The sequence below is a fragment of the Drosophila kikkawai genome, chromosome 3L (genome assembly GCF_030179895.1).
Source record: "Drosophila kikkawai strain 14028-0561.14 chromosome 3L, DkikHiC1v2, whole genome shotgun sequence".
NCBI classification, from domain to species: domain Eukaryota; kingdom Metazoa; phylum Arthropoda; class Insecta; order Diptera; family Drosophilidae; genus Drosophila; species Drosophila kikkawai.
The window spans coordinates 23,736,309-23,761,885 of NC_091730.1; the positions used below are offsets into that span (position 1 = coordinate 23,736,309).

The 25,577-nt window shown below is 42.2% G+C and overlaps 1 protein-coding gene across 1 annotated transcript in view; it reads left to right on the forward strand.

Moving 5' to 3' along the window:
• The window catches only part of LOC108083632 (uncharacterized), a 47,509-nt gene that overhangs the window by 12,983 nt on the left and 8,949 nt on the right, over window positions 1–25,577 (forward strand). Inside the window, exons 3-9 of the mRNA XM_070285576.1 lie at window positions 17,508–18,314; window positions 21,760–21,896; window positions 23,019–23,206; window positions 23,293–23,396; window positions 23,474–23,728; window positions 23,851–23,981; window positions 24,820–25,002. Coding sequence (XP_070141677.1) covers window positions 17,508–18,314; window positions 21,760–21,896; window positions 23,019–23,206; window positions 23,293–23,396; window positions 23,474–23,728; window positions 23,851–23,981; window positions 24,820–25,002 — 1,805 coding nt within the window. The remainder of the gene's footprint in view (window positions 1–17,507; window positions 18,315–21,759; window positions 21,897–23,018; window positions 23,207–23,292; window positions 23,397–23,473; window positions 23,729–23,850; window positions 23,982–24,819; window positions 25,003–25,577) is intronic.

The window sequence follows — 25,577 nt, forward strand, 5'->3', positions numbered from 1 at the left end:
GTGGCTTCCTTCAGCCAGCTGTCCTTGATTAGGCCATCACATACAATGACGAGCTCACCTGCGAGCAAGGTGTGCGCCATTGTGACATTACGTTGCAAATTGCCTTGGCATTTTGTCACTCGAAGGTCGAGCATTGAACCGCTTTCTCAACGTCACAAGACTGAACAGACCGAGATTGATTTTCGGCTAATCGAAAAAAGTTGCAAAATCAATCCTTCTTTAAGGTGAATCTATTAGTAAATTTCTTTAAGCTAAGAATAGGGATAACAGAAATGGTCGATATATTTTTTTTGTATCGATATGTAACACAATGGAGAATATCGATTTTTTTAAATTGCGAAATGGCTGTCACTAATCGATATTCTTTGATATATTCGATGTAAACCTAAAAAACTAAATTACCACATAACTAAGATTTTAAAACAGTTGTAAGCTTAATAGGCACAAAATGGTATACAAAATAAATAACATTGTCCTGATATTTTAACTTTAAATGAGATATTCTTTAATATTTTATATATCGGTATATCAAACATTATAAATATTTACTGTTATTTGTTCAACATCTGATTTAAGAGTAATTTAATTAATACCTGCAATCGTTATGAAAAGCTTAAAATGTTTAAATATTTAAAAATTCATGTATTAATATTCGAAAGTAATAAGTAATATATTTAATTTCTCCTTTAATGGAGCTCTTGAACACCGTACTCATAAGTAATTAAAAGAACCTCAACAAACTAGTCCTTGGGGCAAAAGTCCTCACCTAAGAGCTCTTAAAACAAAAGTATACCCTGTGGAATGAAACCAAAATTCCACTCAAAAAACATGGAAGCATATTCCATTTGCAGATTAATGACAATAAATAAGAAACACAATGGCGTCCATCCGTTTGCTCCAGATTCGTTCCGCTGACTTTTGGCTAATGTCCGCTGACAGTTATGACTGACAGCTACAGTTGCAGCTGGCGACAATTACGACTTCCGCTGGAAATTATCCATTAGGTTGATTACGAGAATTAAGGGGGTCGCCCGCCTGTTTGCCAATTGGGAAACGGAACGTGGCCAAATTAGGACGGGCTGGGTGGACAGGGGACACGGTGCAACTGAAGCCGCAACTGCAACTGGAGCCACAACAACGGCGCTCGTGATGCGGAAGTGGCAACGCAAACGAACTAACCAAGAGCCACTTACTTACGGCCATAAGCCACAGGAGTGGGTGCATAAGGGGTGGGAGGAGCTCGAGGAGCTGGAGGAGTTCCTGCCGGTTCCTTACGCGCCTTTTGCTATTTGCTCACTGAGAAAAAGAGGGTTAAAGGAAGTCGTGGAGAGACAAATGGCGGCCCGCGGGGCAAGCTCCCAAAACTCCCTCACACACATACACACACTGGCAGCAGTGGCTGCTCCTCCATTTTGTTATGCACGCCGCCGCTTCACACTTCCTGCTCGGCAGCATGACTCCTCCAGCTTCTACTCCAGCTCCTGCTCCTCGGGCACCTTATCAAGTGCCATTTTTCATGCAATGCTGACGCCAACGCCGTCGTCGTCGTCGCTTTGTCAAACCACGAAGTTATCCATGAAGCCCCCGAGCATATTGTCTTGCTTTCGGAGGCGTCATGGTGTTGCTGGGTAGTCTCCTGGCGTGGCTCCTCTCATTCGTTTTTTCTCACACATGTAGTGCAGTGGCTCCTGGACCGCACAAAAGGCAGCAGAGCAGGCCAGCTGGATGGAGCACCACCCGCTGCTTTGGCTTTGGCTTTGTCTTGGTCGCACGCAAAAGTGGTTTTGTATAAGTCTCTGCACAGGGAAAAAATTATAATCATAAATGTCACTTAAGTTGTACAACAAAAGTCTACATACAAAACTAGTTACCAAAAATGTATTTAATTTTAAAAGAATAATAAAGTGTTATAAAACAAAACAAGTATTATAAAACATATTTGCTTTATCTTCTGCAAACATATAATAAATAATACAAAAAACACTTATATTTCTCCCTGTGCTTTTTAGTTGTAAGCTACCACCGCTCCCTTGCTGATTCGTGGACCAGGGGATTTGGCAAAAATCGATGAAATAATCTCTGGCTAATTGGTTGAATGGGCAACTTTTGCTGGTGACTCGCCACCGGCGCTGGCCAGAAAGCGAATGCCCAGTTGGGTCCGTTTTAAGCATTGTTCAGCCGACTGACCTCTTTAAACCTGTCGCACAGAGAGGCTCCCCGGAGTCCCATTGCAACCACTCGGATGTGCTTTGCATGCTCCAGTTACTCCAGTTACTCCTGCTCCTCGGGCTCTCCAGGTATCCCCACCCGGCCTCCATTCTCCATCCATTTTTCACCCAACTTCGCCTGCAACTCGAATGAGTTCTATCAGCACCTGGCCCCGGCCTGTCCTCCTGGCCTCTCCCGCTTGCCAGCTCAACTTTCAGCATTAAATATGTGGCCAGGACTCGCAACTCTGGCCCGGCCCGCTTTATGGAAAAATATTACACGGAGATTTAAGTTTTCGAGTTCTGGCGCTTAGCCGCCATTTACCTGGCCACCAAGGGTTGAACTGGGCTGGGATGCAGGATATTGTGGCAGGGGCAGAGAGCAGGGAGCAAGGAGCAGGGCTCACCATTGTTGCCTCCTACCTTTTTTTCCCTTTTTGTTTTTTGTTATTTTGTTGTGGCAGCGCTGACACAGATATTATTGTCTGAAATCGTGTGGTTCTGCTTCCCAGACGGGGACTTCCTCTGAATTATTTTTCCGCCATTTTCGCTTCTAATTTAAGTGAAATGTTGTTTCGCCATTGTGGTTTTGTTTGTTTATACATATTTATGTGTGCTCTGCGGTCTCTGAATCTGCATATAAATATATACATGTATATTATATATATTCATATTGTGATGCTCTCTTTTTTTATGTTTCGGCTGGCTTCCCATATTGTAATTTTAGCTGCCCTCCCGCCGCTGTAGTTGTGCATTGTAATTATTTGAAGTGGTTTTATCTTGCGATGAAAAGCATTTAAAGTTGCGTGGGATACACTCCCTAGAGTATGGTGAAAATTTACTCAACAAAAAACAGCAGGGAATTCAGCAAGTTCTACCTTGTGGATGAAGTTCTCCACTTTAATTTAATTAAATTTTAGCAACTTAAAATTACAGATTTTTGGGTAAACATTTCTTTTTCGATTCTCTTTAAGATGTCTTTCTAGGGTTTTTATGGCTCAGAGCATTTTCTATTGATACTTTTGATGAAAAATTCACTGTTGCTTTTACCTGAAATCCACAAAGACGTGGGAGAGCGCACAGGTGACGCCAGAAGACGAATGTGGGATTTATGTATCTGACACATTTTGTTTATCTGGCACGACGAGTTCCGGAAATTGTTTGGCAGTCAGGGGAAAACTGAATTTCCTTGGCATCTTATTTGACACACTTCTTGTGCGGATGTGACGTCACTGCTCTAAATCTCAATTAAAGAGAGAAATTGGATTTTTTTATCTAAATTTTTAATCAAATAAGCTGGCTTTTCTCTGAATAATAATGTACATTTCTTTGGTTTAAGTTAGTGTTTATTTTAAATTTTTGAAGTTTTCATAATTCAGTAATAAAACATTTTGTCTTATTTGTTTTGTATATTATATTTGACTTTTGCGATGCTTTTAATTCCAATTGTATTTTTGAAGAATTTTATTTCTACCCCCTTAGGAACAATAAACATGAGGAGCATACAATTCGTTGAGAATTCTATAAATTATAGAAAATGAAATGAAAATGGACCCATTCCCGGCATTCTAAACCTCTTTTTGCTAATAAAACTTTTGATCTAAATGGCTATTTAAGCTGGCAGCTTGGCATTTTGCATTCTTCTCAAGTGTCACAAACTACTAATCCAAGGGGAGTGCCATTGGAAGACAGTTCAATATCCATAGTTGGACAATTTGATAGCCGAATAATGGGGAATGCCAGCCAAAATGTTCCATTCGGTTTTGGCTACAAAGAAGAAATTCATGGTTTGGCATTTCCGCAATTTCAGATGCCATTTTATTGCCATAATTCAAGCGGCAGTAACTGCAGTTGGCCGCTGACCGCAAACTGCCTGGCCGTGTCAAGCTGAGTTATGGCCAGCAATCGCATCTGGAGGCCACCACCCAGCTCCCCCTGCTCCGTTTCTAATTCCCGAGCACGATGATTGCTTAAGTGCGTGCGTGCGTTAGTGCGTTCTGCTGATTGATGGCTCCACTTGGCGCTAACTAAACGGATTCCCCCACCCTCATCCAGCTGCGAAACTCCCATTGTGCCGATTTTGGCCAGAGGATGCTCCTCAGACTGAGCTGGGAAATTGCTTTGGCCATTTCCCTTGCCTTGTCGCTTGTTTTTTCGTCCATTTTGGGCGCTTAAATTTAATTTCCCCTGCGTTGGCAGCTCCGCTTTTGAATTCGGTATTTGCATTTTCCGGTGCGAGACGAGGCCCAGTTTCCTTTTTGGCTCAGTTAATGAGCTGAGTGAGTACTTACACAAAATTAAGTGTTGTCCCACTTCAGTCTTCGGCTGACTTGGCAAGTGGACGGGCGGAGGAGCTGTTGGGGGAGTGGAAAGCTCACACACACGGACACAAAGGAAATGGAAAAGCAGCGAACAACACAAACAAGAAGTCCCAGCGACAACTTGAAGAAGGAAAAGCCCCGTCCTCGTTCTCGTTCTCTTTTTCTCTCGTTCTCCAACTTGAAGTTTTCTCCCTGCCCCACCCGCTTGCCTTCCTCTTTGTGGAAATCATCATAAAGTCGGAGATAAGTTTTCTCTTTTCATTATATAAAAAAGTCTAAGGAAAAAATGTTGTTTTCTAGGGTGTAAGATCAGGAGATACCCAAAGAAAGGTATAAATATGTACAACTGAATACTCTTCTACCTTAAAAAGTATTTAAAAATAAAATCTTCAGATGTTCCTTGGCCTCATATACTTCTTACAGAAGATATAGACCCTACGCCATCTCGCCACACCTAACTCACTCCTTATAAACTCCGAAATGCCATCATCTCACTGTCACTTAAATTTCGCCAACACAGTATACCCTTGTTCCCACACAATAACAGAGTATTCCAAGGAAAATACGGGAAAAATGGGCAGTGGTTGGACACACCGGCGAGAGTCCTGGAGTTGGGGAATAGGTCGCAGCGCGACAGGAAACAGGCTTCGGCGACAGGCGACATCGGCAACAACAATTCCAAATGAATGTTTGTTGTTGTACATGCGTGTGTAGGTGTGTGTAGGGTGTGTAGGGTGTGTGTGCGCGCAAGGAGGCGCCATTCTGAGTAGGGCACAAACAACTTTCTGTTGTTCGCCTGACAGTTGGGCCCGTGTCCCGTACTTATTTCCCTCTCCGGCACTCGATTTTCCGGCCCACGGTGTCAGGACAAGCTGATGCCCGAAAAATGTACAACATTTTAGGGCAGTTTACAACACTGACTGGCAGCCAGGCTGCCTGGCTGCCTGGTAGCCTGGCTCACCGTCACACACACTAATTCAATAAATGCACGTGGCCAGGATGCAGGACACGTAGCCCAAAAAGTTGACATAAATCTGCATAAAATATTCGCATATGCAAAAACTTCCATCACCGCCGAAGGAGGAGCTTAACTGGCATGTTTGCCAACTCGAGGGCAAGGAGGAGTACGAAGGAGGAGGACAAGCACGCAGCGGAGCTTGGCGTAGGTGGTTATCCAAGGATGCCAGGTCCTGGGCTATCATTGCAGCTGCTGGCAGGTCCTTTGCCGAGCATTATGCATGGCAGCCATTGAGAAATCTGTAAAAATTATGCAAATACATTTCACCAATCACTTAACTGCGGAATGTGGCAGCGAGGAAGGATGCGATGAGTTGGAGCATGTCGTCGGATGACGAAGGGCAGGTTAATGTACGACGTGGAGTGGAGTAGCTAGGACTTAGGGGGGTGTGTATGGAGATGTCCTTCTATCGAACGCTTTTCCAAGGAAGAAAATGCGTGGGCACACACCCAGGAAAATTCAGACATCTGCGAAAAGGAGGATGCAGGATGAGCTGGCACGAAGGCATCATCCTGACCCTGATGATTTTGTTGAACTTTGGCAGAGCATCGTTAACCTGCCAAATGTTTGCCTTCCTTTTTCCCCATTAGTTGTGTGATCGGTAAATGGGTTTTTTACATATTTTAGATTAGTTTTCATTTGCTTTGTTTAAAGTTTAAGCGTAACAAAGTAACAAAGTAGAGCTCCCTTAATAACCAGTTTGAAAAGCAAATAACGAGCGAGCAAAGCCCAGCACGATGTAGGCAGCACAAGCATATTAATTTTATCATTTATTTGTAGAAGCAGAATAATTGCAAGGAAATTGTATAACACTGAGAAGTACATTTTTGAGAAATATGATACTGTGACAGGACACAGTCAGATAGTACATTGATTGACAGCAATATTGCGTGACTTTAACAATCTTTATTGTGTAGCTTAAAGTGACAAGTGCCAATGTATATTTATTTATTTGCATATTTATTTGTTAAGTTATTCCTAGTGCGAGAACTTCGAAACTTATATTTATTGCACTAGTCAAATAAGATATGTAGTACAATTTCTTAACTTAACAATTTCTTTTCTCATTACTTAAAGATTAATTAAAGATACTAATAAGAAAATGTTCCGTTTTATGTATAAATATTTGTAAAAAGGTATAAATTCCTAGATAACATTCTTCAGTTTAGACTTCTCTCCAAGCCTTTCAGCACCTTAATTTCCTTCTCTTCCCCCACCTTAATGGCTCCTAATTAGCGTTAGACAAGCAGCATATTGCATTCCTTGGGCCTTGAGCTCTATAACCTGAAGTTTCAACAAATAGCCACCTCATCTCTCCTCATTTTCCTCGCTCTCCCCGTTTTTCCTCCGCCACCCGCTGGATTGACAGTCACCAGGCCAAACGAGTAAACAAATTCAAGGCGAAATTGATGACATGGCACACCGAGCAAACAGGACACACATCGCCACACACTGAGAAATATCCCTGCGAACTCGCATGCCAGCTGGTTGACATTGCCGCTCTTATCGCCCGGGAAAGTCAACGCTGAAGGAAAAGCAGTCTCACATTTCCCATTTCCCAGCGCCCTGACAATTTTTACAGAATTTGGATTAAGTGGACTTTGCTGTCGACATGCTAGCGGAGTTTTGACGAGCGCAGGCTGGCAGTTTTCCGGAGCCAAAGTTCTTGGGAGGCTTTCCCTCCACCCCTTTTCGCTTTGCATGCCAACGTGTTTGCCCAGGAAAAGGTGGAAAAGAGGCGGGTGGGGGTAAAGCGGGCCACGAGGAACTCGGTCGATGGGAACAAGTTGACATTTCCTTGGTGGCTGCAAATATTTGCTTACGTGTCAATAACCCGTCCAGTGATTTATTTCATATTTGGCCCCGAGTCCTGAGTCCTGAGTCCCGTCGAGTCCAGGGCATCCTGCGGAATAGTTTACACGCTGCGGCTGTCATTGACATTTGATATTCATTGTCAGTTTTGTGTGTAGTTCTCCGAAGGGTTTGCCTTTATCCTCGCTTTTTTATGCGCGCCGCCATACATTTTTCATGGCATACTTATGAGGGCAAAGGCCCATCGGCAGACGCTTTTGTCCTTAAAGCCACATAAATTGTCCTTAAATGCGAGGCGAAGCGCAGGGCCACATGGGCGAGCGGATATGGAAAGGTACTTTGCAGCTGTTCTGGGCGAAAAATGTTCAATCAAGCGTGAGGGGCCTTATCTTTTACACAGCGAAAATGGCTAAAATGCTGAAATATTTAAGAAATTTTTGGTTCACTTTTATGATTTTGTGGCTTCAAGTTAAGAATAAACATCCTTTGTCTTCTATATTACAATAATTATTTAGTTTAAATAAGGTTACAAATCTTAGTATTATTGTCTTTATTTCTAGAGCGGTTATTCTAAATTTCTGCTAACTTGTAAAGCAAAAACAATCAGTTTTTAGTAGGTTTTCATATATAAATCTTTTTAAATAAAAAAATAAAACTATTTGCACTTAATATCGCAAATTGAACAAATCATTTTCCCACAGTATTTTCTAATGCCTTTTTCCCCTGTAAAGCTTTGTGCTTTTGTGAGAGTGCTAGTGTGGGCTTAAGGATAAATGTATGCATCATCATAACCTCCGCTGTCTGCAGCTTTGGCCGGGATAAAAAACATTCCTTGCCTGATTTGATTTAAACGTTTTACTTGCCTCCTCGGCAGACAGACAGTAGAATGAAGAGGGAAAGTCGGGACAGCTGGGAAAGCTGGGACAGCCGGAAAAGTGGAAACACCGCGGAACGAAGTCTGAGGAGCCGGGATCGACATGGTTTATTCATGCAGCAGTCGCATTATGCAAATAGCTCTCGACTAGCACTTGAAATTTGATTTTTTTTCGCCAATTTCTATTTCGATTTTTCTTTGCCATTTGTTGCAAATTCCGAACGGGAACAGGAATGGGCCACTTCGCGCCGCAGCCGCTCTCATTCACTTCACTTGTAAAAGTGGAGTGCCACTCGGAGTACAGTGGGCGGGAGTGGCTCGAAAGTGGAGAGGAGCACAGTGGGGGCCCGGGGGCAAAAGTGACTAACGCTCAGCGGCTTCTTTTCGGCATTGATTTTCGGCACTTAAGTGGAATTACAGCAGGCCCGAGGCTCTTAAATCCTCACCTTAACCCACACAACACACACACACACACGAGCATTTTTCTGCACATTGTTGTGAGATGGAAATTTGAATGGAAAACAAATTACTGTGGCAAAAACAATTTTCCTTTTGAAAGAAAATGAAGCGAAACGGGCGATGAGAGCCGGAGTTATGTATTTCGCACGCACTCACACTCTCTGTGCGAATTGTGTGCGCCATTGCTCAGTGGTAGGGAAAATCTCTTCCTTCCCATTTCCCATTTCCCCCGAACGCCGGCAGATGCGTTGTTGGCATTGTGACAAATGCTTAGCAGATACAAAATACAACAGCGACTCGGTCTCCATTCTGATTTGAATATTTTGCATTGGGGGGACATCTTCCCGCCCCACGGCATCGCAGTTTTCTAGGCCTTGTCTTGAATGTCTTGCACATAAACTGGGAGAAACAATTAATATATTTCTTACACAATTCAATAGAAAAATATTAACGATCTTTTGGTTATAACAAAACTTATTTAAGTGAATATGCAGATTTTATTCAGGAATTATTTCTTAAGTTCTCTGCAATTTAATCTGTTCTAAAGTTATGTCATGCCAGCTAAAAACTTTTATAGAACCCATAATAAAGATCAATTACCTTATACTTTCATTTTTCACATAATTAAATATTTCAAAAAGCTTTTAAATATGAGAACATTAAACATATAACTCATCTACAAGCCATCTATAATCACTCTTTCGCTTTAATTTTCAATTCAAAAATACAAAATACATAAACACATATTACAGAAATAAGACATTATCTGAAATACAATGGATTAAGTTATTAAAATGTTAATTTAGAATATATTTAAAAACCTATTTAAATAAGATATTAATGAATGCATTAATTATGAATATGATGCTTAACTCAAGTAAACTTTTCCAACCGGCTTGTGCCATAAATTTTTCACTGTGCACATATATGTGGGTCGCGCATCCTTGAATGTTTCACCGCTTACAAATCCTTGGCACGCACATCAGCCTCGGTCCCAGCCTCAGTCCCAGCTCTAGCATCAACGTCGACGTCAGCCGCCCATCATCAGCTTAGGCATTGTGTTTGCTCTTAACAAAGGCAAAAGTAATTCATGCAATGCGCCTGAAGAATCAACGCACACATTCTGGATATTTGCTTGGCAAAATAATCACAACATCATCATCGGCATGGCATGGCGCAGAGTCAGCCAGAGATGACGACGATGAATCCTTGATGGCGCGGCGGAAGGACGAGTGACAGGCGACGTGGCCTGACAGTTATGTCGGCGGGTAGGGTAGATTCCGGGCATTAAAATTAATGACATATGCACGAAGATGCGGGGCAAGGGCACTCCTCCAATCGATATAAACGCATATCAATCAAAGGTTGTCGAATTTGCCAAGGGCAGTTTCAATATTTGCATTTGCCATGCATCGAATACGGTAGAAATCCAATATCGGGTTCCATTCAAAAGAAATCATCAAATTCGAGTGGAACACCGCGGCGTATGCTTGATATTTCACATTTGAACTGTCCCCCGTCATGCATGCTAAATTTTTAATTAAAAAGCATGCCCTGGGAACCCGGCAACATTTGATTTGTTGGCGAGTTGCGCCGAGTGTTTTTCTTTTATTAAGATTTCATTTGAACACGAATAGGTTTTGGTTTCATTTTCTTTTTGTTTTTCGGGTTGCGGGCTAGACATATTGCCCATGCATTATTGAGCTGCCTGCGGAGCTCTTGTGTTTGTGTGTAAATGAAATATTAAATGGAAGTTTGTTTTCCTTCCATTTGCGTTGGGCTGCCTTTTTACCCCCACAAAAATCGTGACTGAATTTCGGTTCCATCGAATTATTCATGTCGTATGTGGCTCATTAGGCAGGCTGTTGCCTCCACGCTCCGTAATTTCCATCGCAAATTCATTAAATGCCCAATGGCTTTGTCAACGATGATGTCCTGCCCCGAAATTCCCAGAAATTCTCAAATGAAATTCAAATTGCGAACGTCCCCTCCGTCCCGATCTGCATCTGTCATATTAATTAGCTATTCCATTTTGGGGTGCCGTCCACCCGAAACTAAAAACTAATTAAAAAGCCGTGTCATTCGAAAGGCCCGACACCGAGCCGTCGAGCTCTTCGCCAAATTTCGGCCTGCTAATCGAATTGTTGAAACGCAATGAAACGAATGTCATTGGAGACCGGAAAGTACCCCGTTCTCCCCGAAAAAATCCCCCATCTGAGCCAATTCAATTCATATTCATTCCGGCCATCAAATGACGGCAAATGACAGCGAACAATGAAATCAAATTAAAATACACTTTAACGCCGCGCCGAGTGAATGACAATCAAAGGCTAAACAATGGACTGCCTGCCACCGAACTCGATCCGAAAATGGGGCGATTGAAATGGTTTTGAATGCCAAAACTCCCACATTTATTGCCGTCTGACAGCCGAAAGGAGAGCGCCAGCCATTGATGACCGAAAATCCCCACGAAAGCTTCAAGAGTTGCGTGTTGCAGTCGTAATTAAATCCTGGCATCCCAAATGTCCATTAAAGTGAACTTCATTCGCTCATGTGCCAACTTTATGACTTCCCGGGAAAGTCGAAAAAAGGGAAAACGGAAAACGGAAGGAGTAAAACTTAATAAGTTGAGTGCAAAGTAAAACAAAATTACTGCGCGGAGAAGGAGATGGGAGAATAAAAGGAACGTGGTAATGAAGGATGAAACTATGGAAGGATACTATACTTTGCCACCACAAAGGTTTTGCTGAATTTTTAGGGTCAAAGAAAAAGAGTTAATTGGTTTTATTGTGTGAACATCTAAATATGAAATAAAGAAACTAAACTTTTTCTTTTTTTGCAAAGCTTAAATATCTTGTATACCAACTCAGCTTAAAAATATATATTTAATGAGGCATTCTAGCATAATAAATCACATGATTTTTGTGTCGCCTAGACTTAGCTCATTGTTTGTGTGTAAATAAATTCGTTTTCAACAGGATATTAAAACAATCATATCAAAGTACCTTTTTCAATTGGATTTTATCCTACTTAAATCAACAGTTTTTTGCCAAACGACAAGATGGCTTCCAACTCTCGAGTTTCATTAGCCATGTTATGTAAACAAGCACGCCTGCAAACAGTAGAGCCAGGATTTGGGATCCGGGATTCCGGGATCTGCAGCCTTCTTCGTGCCACTAAGCGGCTTAGTGAAAGTCCTTTGCCAAACGAAAAACAGACGAAAGAATATATCTACATGTGACAGCCTTTTCCAGGGAACTCGACACGAAGAAAGTCGCTTTGGTGTTTAAATAACTTTGACGCGCTTTCTGCATACACTCACACACAGTCCTGGGTGTATGTGTGTGTGTGAGTGTGGCATTTCCGGTCGTAATGGCGCGCACATTGCCAAAGAAAACTTTGATGACGTGAGCATGAGTTTGACGTGCCCAAAAGAAATTTGACTTCTTGCAAAGGGGCAACTTGGGAATTCGCCATCTACATATATGGAAAATACACTGAGAGAAGGGAATATAATGTAATATTTTCTTATTTACTTCATATACAGTAGTAGATTTCAGAATGACCGGAGAGACAAGCCATTGCTTCATCGTTCAGTAAACTTTGTCAAAGGGCTCTTCCTTAATAAGTGATTCTTTGAATCAACTTCCTAAGGCAACACCACCTTTTTTCTGAGTGCAGCTTCTGCGTGTGTGAGCCTTTAGCTCGTTACAATTTGGCCAAGTCCCCAGTAACCCCAAAAACGAGTCGCTGCTGCTTCCAATTTGCGCTGACTAACTTTTCAAGTTGTGCGAATACAATTTGTCTCGCTTTATTTTTCGGGTCCAAATTGCCGCAATTATCATTTGGCATTTTGGCAGCGAATCGCAGCGCTAATGAGGCTTCAGAGGCTAGCATGGGATGCATTGAACCACAGAAGTCACAGGGCAGAACGCCCTCGCATATTCAACAAAATTTAAAGTCACACGCACCCCAATGCTACATCCGTCTGAGGGAATGTGTGTATGTGGCTGCATGCACTTCCCTTTCCGCTGCGCCATTGATACAAACTTTGTTTGGGGGCAAAATGAGAGAAGGAACAGAGCAGAAAGGACACGCAGAGTGAGGTGTACAGAGAAAAAAAGGGTTAGCTATGCATTTAATATCAGCTTAAGATTGTAATTTAGTGGGCAGTTAAGCAAAGTTTAGAAAAATAAATACACACCGTAAATAGTTGTAGGAAGTTATAAGATATAAATTATATGTTACGTTTTAATTTGTTCCGCAAATAACTTGTAAAAGAAATCATTTTCGCACATTAGTACATGATTAGTTTCCTGTGAGAAGCCTTGGTAAAAAATTTCGGGTGTACCATAAGTCAGATTCCATTCCGGCTTGCCGCAGAAAGTTACTGCGGATGAGTGGGAGCCTGCTCCAGCTCCCAGATCCAGTTCCAGAGCCAGAGAAATGACGATAAAGACGATGATGACTACCGACAATCCCAACACAGTGGCGGCCACAGTAACGACAACTGACAGCCGCCGCCTTTGGCTGCAGGGATTCGCCAAGTCCTTCAGCACTTTTTATGTGCAACTATTTTGCATATGTGGAGTGATATGTGTGAGGGGTTAGGCAAGTCAAGACGAAGGGGAGAGAGATGAGAGGCACATCCTTTCGCACATCCTTGTGCTCGACGACAGCTGATATCGACGCCATCCCTTTGAGATCCATTAAAGCGGCAGCAGCTCCATATCCATCTTCTGGCTCGTAAACAGATACGGGAATAGCTATATCTCCATATCGGTGTGTGAGTGTGTGGCTCCCGGCTGATAAGCCAGTGCCGTGATAAAGAAAATAGCTTCTGTTTACGGTCTCAGGGTTGTGGAATATCGCAGGCAAATCGCTTTGACATTGAGTTAAGAGGCAGCCATTTAAATGAAAATCCTCTGCTTTAAGTCTGCAAATTTGGCTGAGACAAAGTTGGCCCCATTAAAACTTATTAGCAATTTAATGCACGACTAGACAGCGTCCAGTTTTCGTCCCCGGTTCGACTCTCCGGGGGTTTATTTTTACGCTGCACGAATCCGTGGCAACTTCCACTGACGCCAGACATTGTAATGGCCAAATGCAGGACGAAATCGGGAGGAGTGTGGCCTGGAGCCATAAAAATGTTAAAAACAACATGCTGGCTTCGCTACAAAAGCTTCAGGCATATGGGTTACAGAGGAAAGCCCTTGAAGAAGTCATTAAAAGGGAAATGTCTGTGACTTTAAACAAGTCTTTTGCTTAAAAGTCTCGAATTAACTTTTATTACTGTTGAAAAGTTTAATTTTATTTTGATTTCTTTAATACCATTGTGGAAATATGATTTTCTGGATTTAATTGGCAAAAATCTTCATCTTTGGCTGCGCCTGATTCCAAAATTTTCCATTACATCCAGAGAGTTTCTCTTTCCCTAGAATTCTGTTATTTTCGTGTTCTCTTGTGCAACAAGCTGGCTGGAAAAAACATCGGCATCAGTTTCCGTCTGGTTGCCGGCGTCATCTGCTGTCTGCTGACGCCGCTGTCTCTGATTCAGTCTCCCTTTCCCCGAGCCCATTACCTTCTGTTTTCTCATTCCCCTCTGGATTCGTCTCCCCGTTTCCAGCCTCCTCACTCTTTCCATACCTAGTCTGCTACCCATTCCCATTTCCCTTTTTTTTCTAGTAGTCCATTTCAGGCACCCAAAAAAACAATTTACATCAATATTTATCGCATACTATTAATTTAATATATTTGTTATATATTTAAATAAAACCAATAATAGTTCTACAAATCTGATTAACTATTTTATACAAATTTGTGTTAATATACAAGCAATATATTTAATATTTTTACTTTATTATAAGAGAGTCAAGTGTGACCATGCTACTTCCTCAAGCCTTCAATGAATGAAAATAAAAATTTAGTGTCATTAAGACATTATTATATTTTTCGGATCTAATAAATAAACATAAAACAAGAAAGGAAGCTAACTTCGGCACGCCGAAGTTTTTATACCCTTGCAGATTGGTTTTGAGGTTTATATTATAGATTTAAATGCTGAAAACGCTCACAAAACAGAGTTTCATTACATTTTACCTATACTTTTTATGTTTTCAGTTTGACAGTTACAGTTTTACATTCCCAGTTTTACATTTTCTCTACATCTACCGATCGGTTTATATGGCAGCTATATGATATAGTTGTCCGATTTTTATGAAATTTATACCATAATTCTAGATTAATAAAAAAAGCTTATATCTTAGAGTAGATAAACATACGTTGAAAAACAACGAAACTATAATTTTTTTTCTTATTTATTTCTCGACCGTTCCTATGGCAGCCATATCATATAGTCGTCCGATTTTCATAAAATTTTTACCAAAATTCTAAAATAATATAATATGTCCATACCTAAAAAATGTTGCAAAAATGTTGAAAAACAGCAAAGTTATAATTTTTTTTCTACAAATATATCGAACATTTGTATGGCAGCTATATGATATAGTCGTCCGATCCGGCCCGTTCCGACATATATAGCAGTGAGAGCATATAGAAGACTATATGCAAAGTTTCATTCAGATAGCTTTAAAACTGAGGGATTAGTTTGCGTAGAAACAGACAGACAGACAGACAGACAGACGGACAGACAGACAGACGGACAGACAGACAGACGGACAGACGGACAGACGGACAGACAGACAGACGGACAGACGGACATGGCTAGATCGACTCGGCTGTTGATGCTGATCAAGAATATATATACTTTATAGGGTCGGAAACGTCTCCTTCACTGCGTTGCAAACTTCTGACTGAAATTATAATACCCTGCAAGGGTATAAAAATGTAGGGTCATTATAACATAAATACATTATTTAGAGCTAACAAATGAAATAAACAATGCAGTGTCATAATACCATAACTAACCATAACTAAATGAAGGTCATAAGGTAGTATCACAATATTTTTTGGGCAGAAATGTCATAACATCATAACTAAATATTTTTGATTTAAAAACTACAATATTTCCTTCAAAACAATTTCTATTTTAAACTTTATATTTTATTGTAAGGTCTGAAAAATGTTTTTTTTCTTTCGGTGCTCCAGCTTCCGTCCAGGTTGTCTGCTCCATGTCTGAGCGTCTAATTTAAAATTATGCAACTATTTTTTGCACCGCCTGCTTTTCTGCAATTTTCTCTCGCCGCCTCTCTCGCTGGCCGTATGCTGGTGCGAATAGTATACGTATGCCACAAATTCCCAGTGGCACTCATTGACTTGCCGGCTATTCGGCGCTGGTTTCTGGCGCTGCTGCTGGCGGACAGTGTTTTGGGGTCATGCGTTGCAAGGCCCCGAACAACATTCATAAATCACTGGCAGAGGTGGGGCGGCGCGCGTACTGTTGTTTTTCTACTCATCGTTATCACTGGCAAGCTGCAATCGACAGCGGCAGACCCACCACTTGCTCTGGCACCCGCAGTGGCCCCCACTTTGGCCGCCTTTCCCTCGAATCGTTGCACAAAAAACACATTAATCAATTCCGACCGACATCGTCTCTGGGATGGCTACGCCGGCGGGCCAGACCGCCATGCATATATCCATTGTGTAGAGTGGATCGTGGAAAAGTCGGCGGTCCTGCAGCGAAAACGAAAAACAAGGACAAAATGAAACCGTTACACGCTCAGCGAGCGCAACAACACAAAAAAGGACGACAAAATACTCGTAACTTTCCATAATGTGCAACGCGCGTGAAAATTCGTCCTTAGCTCGGCGTGAAAAATATGCGAGTAAGTCGCAGTGAAAACCCAAAAATAAAACGGAAACTCCCTACCACAAAAAAAAAAAAACTACAACAAAAACACGAAAGAAAATTGTTTACGCTGCAAATATTTATGATTTTCATTGGTCGAAGGCTTTGGCCGCATCGCGGGAATTTATTCCGATGTTCGAGTGCGAGTATATGCGGAGCGATAAATATTTGGCCATAAATTTGGCGTGTAATCGGGCAGCGAGGCATGTGGAAATATTGTTTGTCTCTGGCATTTGAATAATTTTCCCCCAAAAAAACAGGACTCTATGATTTTTCAGTAACCCCATGATACGTGGTCGGTCTGCTGTAATTGTTAATCACCACATTTGGAATTCAATTACAATTTTAATGGTCCTAATATAATGAAAAGCCTGGGAAATAATTTTCAATCTAATTGCAAATAAGATTAAACTGTGTGAAATGAAAAATAACAGCATCGGGCAAATTACGGATAATAGAAAAGCAATTAATTTGCGCAACTAGGGAAGTTGGGTATCCAAAGACCAAATAATAAACATTTAAAATTCTTTAAAGCTGATGTTTTCACATGCAAGTTTCAGGTGATTTAAATACTTATTTTAACGCGTATTTTAAGAATTAGGATGTATAAAAAAGTATATAAATAAATATGGATGATATAAAATAATAAATAAATAAAGTATATATGCGGTAGAGCTGCAAATAAAATCGATTCCAACTTTGCTATTCTAGCTTCCAACTTTATCAATTTTATATTTCCAAAATATATATAAGAGGTGAAGAAAAATGCAAAGAACTATGCAATTAAAATTCATGAGGTATATCAATTTAGATAGATTTATTTTAATGCACCGAATATATACAGAAAACAGTATTGCATATTTTTAGTTACATTTTGTAAGGATTTAGAAAAACCTAGTGATTTATGGATCACCCTAGATAACGTATATATAATTTAACTTTACTAGCAACTTATCAAAATCAACAACAAACTTTAACCAAATTTAAATCTTTTATCTATATATTTCAGGCACAACAGTAATGACATTGAAATGGCGACAGAAATACAAAAGCAGAAAACGGCCAAAGAAACTGAAACAACGAATAATTGCAACAAACACTGCCCCAGCAACAGCAAAAGCAAAAGCAACAACACCAAGAATAACACTTGAAACAAAGCAAACAAAAGCAACAATTGCAACCAGCAGACTGAGAGAAACGAGCTGTAAACTGAGGCGACACCGAAAATGGCTGCCAAATGAACGACAACACACGAGTGTCGCAAGAGTGTTGCAAAGGCTGCATGCAAAAACAGCAAATCCAACACAATGTCATGCAATTAAAGTAACAGAAACAGCGGCAACATCCACAATGACTTCCAGCTGCAACGTTCATTGTCAGGAGCAACATGAGCAACTGCAGCTGCAGCAGCAGCAACTACAACATCAGCCACAGCAGCAACATCAGCAGCGGCGACATCCACTTCCGGCAACGACTTCCACACTGACGCTGCTCCTCTGCCTGGGCCTCAGTTTGGGCCTGGCCGCCACAGCAGCCGCTGCAGCTGGAGCTGGTGCCGGTTCCGGAGGCGGAGGCGGAGGAGGAGCTGGTGCCGGATCCGGATCCGGAGCCGGGGCAACAGCTGGCTCCACATCCAGCTCTTTGGGGCCCGGCAAAACTGCCAATTTACAAATGGCACCCGGCTCCGCCTCCTCCTCGACTGGCTGCTCCCTCGCCGAGTACAGCTGCTCCAACGGACGCTGCGTGCCGTTGAGCAAGTACTGCAACAACGCCAATGACTGCGGCGATGGAAGCGATGAGCCCAGGTTTTGCACACGTGAGTGAAGCCAGCAAAAGAAAAAACATGATGGGTGTTAAAACTGATGAATATAAGTCGGGGAAATGTTTGGCCTTACTCAAATGTTTAATCATATTGAGGATAAGAATTTTACTTTTACAAAATCTGTTAGTTATTTTAACCCATTTCGAACAATGCCCCCACCATTAAAATACCCGTCCTGAAAACTGAAATGTTCAGTAATGTAGCGAAGTTCCCTTAACAATGTGTCGAAGGCAATTATGTAAAGCGGGAAATAATGAGAAACAGCCAAATGGGCTGCCAGCGCATTGTTTGCCCAATTTGCCAGGCGATTGATGGGAAGTACTATATGTATATGTAGCGATTCACACGTCGGGTATATTGATTTTCACACGATATTAAAAAAAACATATAAAATATAGTAGTTACAAATAAATACCAGTCTTCAACTGAATTTGTTTAATAAAATATCCTAAGAACTCCATTGCGTATACGCACTGTAGCCCCTACCAATTTTCAATATTAAATGGTGTTTTAATGGACCTCAAACCTGTCATTCCCAGTAAGAACTTACCGTAAAACACTCTATAGAAGTTCGGTTAAATTTTTTCACTTAAAAACCATGAGACTTCCGTTACGTATACGCACCGTAGCCCCTATGATATTTTCCAATGTTAAATATTATTTCTATTGACCTCAAAATCTGTCTAAAGACTTGGATAGAATTTGTTAACTAAAAAACAATAATTTCGTTACGTATACACCCCGTAGCCCCATTAAAATTGTTCATTAATAAATATTTATATTGATCTAAAAACTGTATTTCCCTTTCGGAGTATACTCGTATACTCTTTATAAAGAGCGGAGTAGGCCCCACTCTGATCCCCTGCCAAATGGATCCAATGGGGACTTCAATGGCTGCCTGCTTCGGAGGCCAGAAGTGAATCCCCGCTGAAAGTGCAGGCAGGGAGGGAGGCAGGTGCGGGCTAGGTACCTGGAACCTGGAAGCAATCAAGCTTGTCAAACCCCATAACCGTCCGGCAATCATCTCCCTCCGCTGCATCCATTCACTGGCCGCCCTTGTAAACACGGCCTTCATGTGTAAATGTAATTAAGCACTCCCCGCTCGCACATGGAGCAGCGCAGAGATTGCCGCCCATCGTGGCATACATCCTGCCTGCCGCCCAGCCTGCCCTCCGGCTCTCCACATCCACATTGGCCCTCATAATGGCGGCAAAGTGAACTTCTCACTTTTGCCAATTGGCTGCCAGTAAGCCCCACAACTGGCCATCCCCGGCAGCTCCAGCTCCCACTTCCTCTCCCGCCCCCTTTTGCCCTGCGCGTCATGTCAAGCGTTGATGAATTTAATTAAGTATTTTTCAATGACATCCAATGAGGCGGACGGGCAGAATGAGAGCAGCCTGGCTGCTGATGAATAAGGACAGCGACAACTCGTTGGGCTTTTTAATTGAACAACGAGCTTATCGAGAGGCCCAGTGCTTGAGCTTGTTTTGTGGAGGAGTTTTGGCCAGAAGGACAGGCCCACTTTACCGCTGATATTAAAAACCATTTCGAGCAATTAAAAGAGCTCACAAGAAGGAAGCAGGGATGAGCCCTTGGGGAGTCCGTTAAATTAATCGCTTCAGGTGTGGATAAATACTGTGCAAACATCAGGAATGACAGACAATAATACATGGCTTTTTATCGTTAATAAAACATGTACATATTCAAGCATATATATTTTATATATGTTGCCATCAAATATCAACGAAATATCTCTTTAATTAGATATAAGAAACAGCTTTGGCGCCAAGATTGCTAATTTGAATAATTAAATAAAGCCAAATGCTCTAACTCTGCCTTATTAGCACCATATTTGTTTCTGAGTAATGCCAGTTCATGAACCTAATAACTAATCCCATTATATCGGCCATTCGGAAAGCGATTAAATGCTGTTTTTTGCTGTTGTCTGGCATCTAAAATTCCTAATTGAATGGTCAATACGGGAAATACTATAATTTGTGATTACTCGCTGGGGCAATTATAGACCACTAGAAAATTGCCCACAGGCTGACTGACGGACTGACAGACTGAAGGACTTACAACCAGACAGGCAATCAAATCGGAAATACGCCTACAGCCCTTAATCCCTCCGTTACGAATGCAATGCGAACTATTGCCATAATTATCTAATTGACTATTGATGGCTGAGCGCATAATAAATTTAATTGAATGCACAGAAAGCAATTGGAGCAGCAACAACGCCCCCAACACTTGGCAATTTATTTGAATTGAATTATTTCATCCAGGGGCTGTCCGCAGTATCTGTCTCCGTCCGATTCGCATGCATTTTTAATAAAACTAATTGAAATGCCCGAGGAAACCGAACGGCGGTATGGTGTATATGGTGGCAGGATTGCCCAGGATCCAATAAGAAATTGCCAATTTCCATACAAACTACTTTGGCTCCAGGACACTCGCTCTCAGTATCAGCCCCAGTGAGTTTTTAGGTATCCGCAGCAAGGACATCGAATATACAAAGGGCCGGACTTATAATTCCATGAATGCAAATCGCAGAAGCATAAATCATGGCAGTTTGTGGTCATTCAATTATGAAAAGGAATTCCAAATTCGAATACGTAATCGAGTGAGAGAAGAGAAAGGGTTTTCGATGGCTTTTTTATTCATTCACTTTAAGTAAGAGTAAACAATTCAATTGGAAAATTCTAAGAATGTTCATGCACAAACACGAAGATCTTTGATTAAAACAATACAGAGTGAGAGAAAACCAAAGATATGAATCAAGTAATAAAGTTATTTTTATTTTGGATAAATAAATCCGAAGGAAGAAACCAGAAATCAGATTATGAAAAGAAAACTAAAGTTGAATAGCAAAAATCACATATAAAAGACTTCATTAAATAAGGCTCAGTTTTTTGGTTTAATAAAGGTAAAAGCAATTGCATTTTCCATAAATTGATTTAGTGAATTACATGTTCCACCCTTAGGCAAAAAATTTAAAGTTGAAATTGTTATAAACGTTATCTTAAAGATAAGACTTACCACAAACCTAATTTTCCTATACACTTTACTTCCTCCCCAGTGAGGTGTGAATACATTAACGTGAAGGTACCTCGAATTATTCACCTTAATGGATTAATCTACTTTGCGATCCAATCAGTTTGCATATGAACTTAATGTTATGCTAATTTGATACTCTGGGCTAGCATCTGCCGTGGCCTGGCGATGATTTATGGCGTGACAATTGCCATTCCCGGGGGCGTCTCATCGGGTTGAGTTTCGGGGGGAGAAGGACTCCCTGTTGGGCTTGGAGTTATCCTTGGCTTTTCGAATTGTATCAGTTACCGGCGGTTGCCTGGCAGCGCCCCCAATAAACAAACTAATTGCCGAACTAACGCTAATTGCATACAATTTATATATCTATATATATATATACTCGCAGGCTGTAATCGCACCTACTACGGGGACATCGGACAGACATACGCCCTGGAGTTGCACCGACCCAAGCAGGATCGCGTGCCCTTTGTGTGTGTGCTCACGTTCACGGCGGCAGGTGGCCAGCACGGCGATGTGGTGCAGGTGAGAGAACAGGTTTAATACCTGAAGAAATACGTTATTCTGTGCAACACTTTATTAATTATTATTGCTTAAATGTCTTTAATTACAAATCGAGACTCGATTAACGCTCCTTTATTCCAAAGACACGTGAAAAATGTAGTTTGTAGAGTCAGTTTACTTCAGTTCGTCAGCAAACAATCTCCCAAACAATTCAATTTCTGTAAAATTATCAAAATCAAAGATTTCAAGTTGTATTTTTACATTTTGTCATATTTTTTCACGTGTACCTTTAAGACCCCAAACTACTCCTTCATCATCCCCTGCTCCTGGTACTGCCAGTGCCTTTCACATTTCATTTTGTAAACGGGATAAACTACGCCATTAAAAGATAAGCAACAACAAAGGCGCTGTAGGGAGGTGTCCAGGGGGGTGAGAATGGGTGCTGGGGTGCCAGAAGCAATATTGATTTCAAAGCCAGTCGTCGGAGCGTAGCAAATCCTGACCCCGCCACCGCCAACACCACCCAATTTCGACCAAGCAGGAAGCAAGTGCCGGCGCCTGTTAGTTATTACGCCACTTCACACCTCCAATTCGAATGGAGGATGCAGTGGCAGGAGCAGGAGAATCAGGAGAAGAAGGAGCAGTGCCAGGGGGAGCAGCCGGCAGCCAGCCAAAGCCTTTGGCATGCTCGAGTGCGTCCCAAGAGCATTCTGCACTGATATCCACTGAGCTACGAGCACTGACCGAAACTTTATTACCGACACCCCCGTTCGGCACATCCGGCAAATATTTTATACCCACCGGGGAAGAGGAGAAAACTTGGTAGATTCGGGGCCGATTTACGCCTTTGGGAGTAAATTAAGAACGCTTCCGCTCTCTCCAGATGGTTGAGCTTTCTTCAATAAATAATTATGTAATTGTATAACAAAGACATAATTTGCCTTATTTGAATAAGGAAGACTCTGCGACTTTATATAATAGAAAGCAGTTAAGGATTGAAATGCATCTTATGTAAATCCCCTGGCAGTAAAAGCTCTCAACAGATATAAATATTCCATGCTATATTCCACACTTTTCCTTGACAAAAGCAGCGATAGTTACGCTATGACATATCTCACATGTTTATTGCCCGTATCGCCGCAGGTCACCCTGGACAGCTTCACCATTGGCAGATTCACATCGTACGTGCACGAGGGCTGTCCGGACGGATACATGCAGATAGCGGAGTCAGCGCGAACGCCCATCGGCGGAATGTGGTGCGGCACCTCCTGGGGACCCGTGCTTTTCTACAGCGAGACCCGCTCCCTGATATTCACCATCCGGCTGAACAGGTGAGCACACACTCGCAGGACCAGCTCCCAGCTACCGATTAAACACATAATTAACTGACCCCGATTCGTATTTATATAACCCGCAGACTGGCGAGGGATCAGAGTGGCTACAACTTCGACTTTCGCATCAGGTACAAGGTGCTGTCCAGGGACAGTTCGGTGACCCGCTACGGGGGCATTAAGCTGGCAGGTGAGTGTGATGGTAACCAGCATGGTTCGTCCAGTGGGATCTAGTCCTAATCCTCTCAAACGCTTACCCCTTTTCAGAGCTAGCCCAGTGGCATAACCGCAGCAGCTTCCTCAACCAACAACAGCAGCAGCAGCAGCAGCAGCAGCAGCAACAGCAACAGACCCCAGGCATTCTGGAGGACTTCACCAACTCGAGCGGAGCCCGTTCTGACCGGTATGGCCAGGACTTTAGCCTGTTCAGCGCTTACGCCAACAACAAGACCTTTATGGCCTCGCTGGAAAAGTCGCTGGCCAAGGACGAGCAGAACTACACGGAGCCCAAATACTATCTAGGTGGGATATACATTTACACACAATATTTCTAAATGAAATTTTCTAATTAAATTTTGAGAACACTTTTTAAGGACTCATTAAATATAATTCTTGGCTGTGACATCTGTTTCCCGCATTCACAGGTGACCTCATACCCGGGACCTACTGCTCGAGGATCTTTAGCGACTGCGACAAGAAGTCCTGCCGGCTGCAGTCACCCAACTTTCCCGGCATATATCCCCGCAACCTCACCTGTTACTATGCAGTGCGTCAGGTGAGTAGAGAACAATTAAAACGAAATTAAACTCCTGCCTAATGTCCTGGCTTTAAGGGCGTGCTAAGGCAAAAGGTTAGGCACTCTCCCAGGCCATGGCATTTTCGGAGCCAACTCATAAAAGAGCACGAAAAGCGTAAAACGCTGTGCCTTATTTTTATTCATGCCACAACAGAGTTCAAAAATCAAGAGAGGAAAAAATTAAATGGCAATTTACATTCCAAAATAGAATGAGCTTTTATTATAATTAACTGGAGGAGCACAAACTGCCGTCTGAAGCATCCCCTCCCGTCCCGACCACTTCGGCATTTTTAATATGTCTGCGCCGGCTGCCCGACGGGGATTCTCCTGGCACAGGACTCGTTGCCAATGGCAATCAACTGTTAAAGGTCTCACATGCTGTGGATGTCCCTTTTAAATTGCAAATTGTTTACTGCTTGAGCTCAGCTAGGAGGGGACCATAATGTGGCAGGCACGTAATTTAAAGTCGGGGGGTTTATCTCAGTCTTGAAAAGGATAACAGAAGAATCCAAATAAGTCTAGATACTTTTTCTTTTTAAGGAACTTTTATATATTGTTGTATTCCAAGGCAATACAAATCAGTTAGATAAAATACACCAATTAATCTAGAACAATGGTAAAACTCAAAGATCAATCACCATTTGGTAATCCGCCCAGTAACCAGCCAAGGGAACTTTCTGTAATTTAAATGCTCCCATTAATCCTCCCATTTCTAACAGAGAAGGGAAGCGGAACTAGGACTGGGACTGTCAAAGAAAACATCCCGTGCTTTGCAATGCGGCTCATTAATTTGCATTTAATTCTCCTGTCCACACAGCACGACGTGCCCCATGGCAAGCACGCCCTGATTCTAGTCAAACAACCGAAGGGCAATCTGGTCTGGATTTCCACCCAGGAAACGGCCGCGGTGAATAAAATGGCACCGCCGCCGAGTGCCAGCGACAAGGATAAGAAATTCGAGCCGAGGCTGAAAACATGGAATGACTGCGATTACATTCAGGTAATTAAATCTGCCTTAAATGCACTTTACCCTCCCCTGCTATCTGCTATCTGCTATCTGTTTTCTCTGCCCTATCTATCTGTAACTCTGTATCTGTATCTGTGTATCCGAATCTCCGGATCTGTATCCGCATCCGTTACTGTCCCCGTGCCTGTCCCTGGCCAGTTGCCCGATGAACTCCTCTGTGTTTGCATTTGCCAACTTTAACGAGAGATCCAGCATAAAAATTACTTCCTCTGTTGACCAGAGCCAGTGGGAAATTTTTCGGAGTGGGGTAGGCGGTTCATAGTCGGCTGAAAAACTGGGGGAAAACTGCGCAAAAAACGACAAATTGAAAAAGAAATGAGCAAAAATCTGAAATCAGTTGTTTGCCATCCCAGTCCCCGTCATTTTCCCTCCGATTTTCCACTGTCATTGCCCCGGCATTGTGTGTCCGAGTCCCGGGCCTGTCCCCAGTTCCACGTCCGAGTTCCAGGCCGAAGTCCTTGGTGCTCCATGCTCCATTCGCCGCCGTTCTCCGTACTCTATCCGACCGACATTGCCTTGAGCACTCGATAGGCTCTCTTCTCTTCTGG